Source organism: Anopheles darlingi, chromosome 2 (genome assembly GCF_943734745.1).
Source record: "Anopheles darlingi chromosome 2, idAnoDarlMG_H_01, whole genome shotgun sequence".
NCBI lineage: Eukaryota > Metazoa > Arthropoda > Insecta > Diptera > Culicidae > Anopheles > Anopheles darlingi.
The window spans coordinates 47,626,903-47,631,902 of NC_064874.1; the positions used below are offsets into that span (position 1 = coordinate 47,626,903).

The 5,000-nt window shown below is 46.9% G+C and overlaps 3 protein-coding genes across 3 annotated transcripts in view; 1 reads left to right on the top strand and 2 right to left on the bottom strand.

Annotated features, from left to right (window-relative positions):
- The window catches only part of LOC125958226 (DNA topoisomerase 1), a 10,126-nt gene extending 8,361 nt beyond the window's left edge, over positions 1-1,765 (bottom strand). Inside the window, exon 1 of the mRNA XM_049691460.1 lies at positions 1,434-1,765. Coding sequence (XP_049547417.1) covers positions 1,434-1,481 — 48 coding nt within the window. The 5' untranslated portion in view covers positions 1,482-1,765. The remainder of the gene's footprint in view (positions 1-1,433) is intronic.
- Positions 1,766-3,485: 1,720 nt separating this feature from the next.
- Positions 3,486-4,849, top strand: LOC125958526 (zinc finger protein 260-like). Its single transcript, XM_049691706.1, has 3 exons — positions 3,486-3,560; positions 3,626-4,628; positions 4,702-4,849. Exons 2-3 carry the CDS (start codon positions 3,667-3,669, stop codon positions 4,847-4,849), a joined length of 1,110 nt encoding a protein of 369 aa, XP_049547663.1. The 5' UTR covers positions 3,486-3,560; positions 3,626-3,666.
- LOC125958638 (low molecular weight phosphotyrosine protein phosphatase 1-like) overlaps positions 4,790-5,000 on the bottom strand; it is a 799-nt gene continuing 588 nt past the window's right edge. Inside the window, exon 2 of the mRNA XM_049691714.1 lies at positions 4,790-5,000. This exon is cut by the window's right edge and continues 378 nt beyond it. Coding sequence (XP_049547671.1) covers positions 4,927-5,000 — 74 coding nt within the window. The 3' untranslated portion in view covers positions 4,790-4,926.

The window sequence follows — 5,000 nt, forward strand, 5'->3', positions numbered from 1 at the left end:
ACGAGAAAAAAAAAATATCAAGAAAAGTATACCGCTACGAATCTCAGCTATCGTGAATAAAATAGAAGAACAGGCTAGTGTAGCGAACAACAAAACCGAATCGAGAGAGAAAGAGTCAAGAACCTACGGCGATACTTTGACAACGCGGCACAGAAGGTACGCATAAACGTGCCACAAACTACTTGTGGTGCACCGTCGCCGTCGTCTTCTTTTCGCGGCAAACAGCGGAATCGGTGCGAATGATATGAAAATATCTAGCCCGTTCGGGATGCTCGCTCAGCGTACACGGCACAGCACAGCACAAGTCCGTCCTCGAGAACCGGCCCCGTCCTTTACGCTGTGCATTTGCCTTCGTACACCGTGTGTCCGTAAAAATACGACGGTCCCCCAGAGAACGATTTTTACGACAAGAAAAGTGCACTCGCTCTCGAGACGACACACATCAAGTGCACCAAAAACCAATCCGGGACTTGACTTTGAAAAAGAGATGAACTGGTTGCTGATAGCCCCTCGTTTGCCTGATGCATCGGTATGCAGTTGGCAATGCAGTTTGGGGTGAAAGTGAGCATTTTGCATTCACAAATTATCGTCATTATCTTGGGAGCGAAAGATTTCCACCCAAAAATCCGTGGCTAGCTTCCTATGCGATGTGGAAACCGCACAAGCGAACACGAGCGACGACGCGCAGCGAGGTTGTATAAGACGGGAAACGAATGCAAAAATTTTTCTAAGTCCCAGAGAGCGTTTTGGGACTTAGTCGAAAAAACGGCGAAAAAATCAACCCAGCGCTCGATGATAGTATTCGGCGTGAAACGAATTTTGCCACCAGTCCCGGCCTGCTACGAGCACCCGAACGGCAAATATTCGTCCGCAAAGTTTTTCACATCACCCGTTCAGCGTAAAACGTTCGACGTGGGACTTAGTCTCCGGACGCCATTTTTCTCGTACGTTCGCTCTCGCACTAAGTCCCCGTCGCTGCTGCTGCTGCTGATGTCGTGCGGTGCAGGGACTTGGTGCGTAAAATGGATCGCACTGAGTAAGTCTTTTTTCGCTCGAAAGCTACAATAACCGAATTTATCTGAGCGATAAGTGCGGTAGACGGCAAAAGCGGAAAAGACGAAAAAAAGGAAAATATTCCCCAACCAAAGTCCTGCCGATATTGGCCTTCGTGGTGTTGCTCTTTGTTCGACGGGTCGGTGTCACCGGGCAAAAGGGGGAGCGCCGTTTCGTGGCCTTTGCTGGTGCTACTGGCCACTTTCTCTTGCATGCCACCGCCGGACGGACAGGAGGGATGACCACCCCACCACCGCTGACACACGCACGGTAATCGAGGGGATCGAAAAGTTCGAGAACTTCCGTAACTCGCACGGCGGTATCCCGGGTGAGGCCCACACTCTGAACACTCTCTCCCAAGACAAATCGTGGCCACTTACCGCAGACTGATGCCCCGCGGGAGGTGGGATTGCCGTTTCCACGCTCATGCCGCACGGGGAAAAGGTAGCCGCTGCACCAGGATTCCGGGTCCTCTTATCCGTCGCCGCTGCCGCTGCCGCCGCACGAACGTCCTACCTTGGCTCCGGTGTCGTCGTTGCCCTTGTACTCGTCGGACAGGGCGAGCGCCAGTCAGACAGGTGGCCAGACTCCGGAACAACACCAATCCGGAAGAGGACACTAGCAGACGAAGGAAAGGCAGCAGCAATCGAGTCGCAGAAAATCGCAGGAAACGGCACGACAAACCTTGGAATCTTGGAATCAACCATACGACCTCACGGCGGTCTCCTCACACGCACACACACTTACCGATGGTACGCGTTTATAACCCGGTTTCCAGTTCACCAGAAGGTGATGCCAGACGGAGCGTAAACTCTAGCGTAAACGTAAAAATTAATAGCCGTGGCCACACGGGGCGAAAACTCCAGCGCAAACGAAAAAATTAATGCCAAAACGTTTACGCTTGCCGTTTACATGCTGTCAAACGATTATTGGTCCGTGGAGCGTAAAACCTAGCGTAAAAGCTTTTTGCAAACGGTAGGGCTCACAATATGTTCTTTTTGTGGTTTACATCGACAGTGAGTGATCATTGCTAGTGTATTCAATCCTTTTCTTCAAAAAAACGATTTTAATTTCCTCAACCCGGCCATGTAAACATATCGAAGCGCAAAAGTTTTGGCATTAATTTTTTCGTTTGCGCTAGAGTTTTCGCCCCGTGTGGCCACGGCTAATGCCAAATCATTTACGCTTGCCGTTTACATGCTGTCAAACGATTATAGGTCCGTGGAGCGTAAAACCTAGAGTAAAAGCTGTTTGCAAACGGAAGGGCTCGCAATATGTTCTATTTGTGGTTTACATTGATAGATAGTGATCATTGCTAGTGTGTTCAATCCTTTTCTTCAAAAAAACGATTTTAATTTCCTCAACCCGGCCACGTAAACATATCGAAGCGTATACGTTTTGGCATTAATTTGTAAATATACGCGTAAATATACGCTCCGTCAGGCACCACCTATTGACAGAAATGTATGCAACCGGGTCGCTTAAGGCCCTGGCAAACTGGCTGCAGCACGAGCGCCAGCTGCGGCACTTGCGGCAACTGCGGCAATTCCGTACACCATTTCGGCTTGTCAAACAAGGGATCGAATGGGAGCGTTCAAACATGCAGCACGTGCGGCAACTGCGGCAACTGTGGCAACTGCGGCACGAGCGTCACGAGCGTCACGAGCGGCAAAGTTGTACAAAAACACAACACTGCTGCAATTGCCGCATCCAAAAGGTGTGTGGAGTAGCCGTCAAAAGTAAATTGTGGCGTAATATTTGAATGACGGTGTAATTATTTTGGTTACTTTTTTAGTTTCTCATAAAATTATTTATATATAATTTTATGAGAAACTAAAAAGTAAGTAATAATAACTTTTAAGCATTGTTTCGTTGAAAATGAAAAGATATTGTATTTAGATTCAGTTTTGAGTCGTTCCACACCGATATATAAAGAAAAACAAAAGAAATGTTATTGTTTATCGAATCTATGTAATCATTCGGCTGTCCAGAGGCTACTTTGCTGCAGGAAATATGTATTCTTCTTGTTTTAAGCCCGTAACATCAGCAAAAGAAGCGATGGAATGATTCCAAAACAAGTGAAATTCTTCCTCAAAACTACAGTGTTCCTCATATGTCTGTCACTTCATAGCTCTTCCTTCTTGGGTATGGAAAAGCATTTGTAATAGGATAAACAAAATGCTGTTTGTTAGCATAATTGAAATTAGCTTTAATACTTTCATCACTTATGTTGATTTACAGTTATCAAAACAAATATTCTAGACATTTGTAAAACACTGTACCCATAACACCATTGTTTGATGTGTTGGTCGCGGTCTGAACGTGCATTGCCGCAATTGCCGCAAGTGCCGCAGTTGCCGCTCGTGCTGCAGCCAGTTAGCCAGAGCCTTAAGCGACCCCGTTGCATACCCTTCTGTCAATGGGGAATCCAATCCAAGGTGGCACTAATATGAGATGACTACCAAAGGAACCGCGGGAGTCAAAAAATAAACTGAAATTTATTTAAGGTAAATTCGCCAACACTTGCTAAAATAATCCATTTACAGGCAAAATAGCAACTTTTCCTTTTCAGTGGTAACTCGAGATTAAAAGGAATCGCCAGAAAACAGTTGGATGATGGACCTCTGCCGTTTGTGCGCTAAAAGGGGAAGTCAACCCCTGGCGCACTCGCTAACGACACTAAAATCTAGCCCCGGAATGAAAAGTTTGATCGAACTCTGCATTCACGGAAATGAACCAACTCCAGCTTCCCCAATATTTCCCACTAGCGTATGTGATGCGTGCCTGAAGCAGCTAAGATGTTTTCAACGATTTGTGCACAGCTGTAAAACAGCTCAACTTACGTTGCAGCAGCTTATTTCGTCCGATGATGGGGCAAAGATCGCACGAGATCCTCAGAGCACACAAGCAACTACCGTTCAACGAAGAGATCGCCTCGAGTATGAAGAGGAAAAGTGCAACAATAATGATCTGGACGAAGCGACGACGGTCAACGAGGAAACAGCGAACCAAGAAACTCCAAACTGTACTGAACAACCGGGCGTGGAATCGAGGATAGAAAGCAACCTAAATCAACCCATAGGAGGGCGTGCTAATTATTTAAGAACTAGGACTCGATCTGCGACACACGATGAGAGTACCGGAGCACCTGTGAAACGAAGGAAATCAACGGTGGTGGCCCAGCAACCTTCGCCTTCGAGGCGTAAACAAATATGCCAAGTCTGTGGCAAGGTTCTCTCGAACAAGGCCACTTTCCGGGTGCACATGAAGATCCATAAGCAGGATAAAAGCCTCACATGCAGCATCTGCGATCGACGGTTCTACGTGAAGCAGCAGCTGCGGATCCACATGGAATCATTTCACGAGCAAAAAGAGTTCGTTTGTACCGTTTGCGGTTTGAAATGCCGATGGCGTAAAAGTTTGGCGCGCCACATGCAACTGCATGCGGAAAATCCTTACAAACATAAGTGCAACCACTGCGAGAAGGCCTTCTCACGCCCCAATCAGTTGCGGATTCACACGATGAAACATACCGGCGATAGAGTTTGTTGTGATATATGTGGTGCAGCTTACATGTACGTACTGGAAGCCCTTCTATTCACGTAGCAAGGATGGATAATAATTCAAATTTCCCACTTCCACCTGCAGGTATAATTACATGCTAACGCAACACAAAATACGGAAACACGGCATGGTGGTGGAAGGTGTGCAGTTGTATAAAAGACGCCGGTCAGACGCGAAGGACAAGGCAAATTTGTCCACATCTCAAAAGAGCGCTAGTGAGAATAAACAATAGCACCGGTTTGTCGTTTGCGGATAGCAAACTTTCTTTGCGTATCTTTTCACAGTTCGCATCACAGCTCGTTAAAACATTTAAATTTGTCCCGCTTGAGCCTTTGCCAGAAACGACTCGCAGCACCGTACGCACTGCACATAGCACTGTTCGA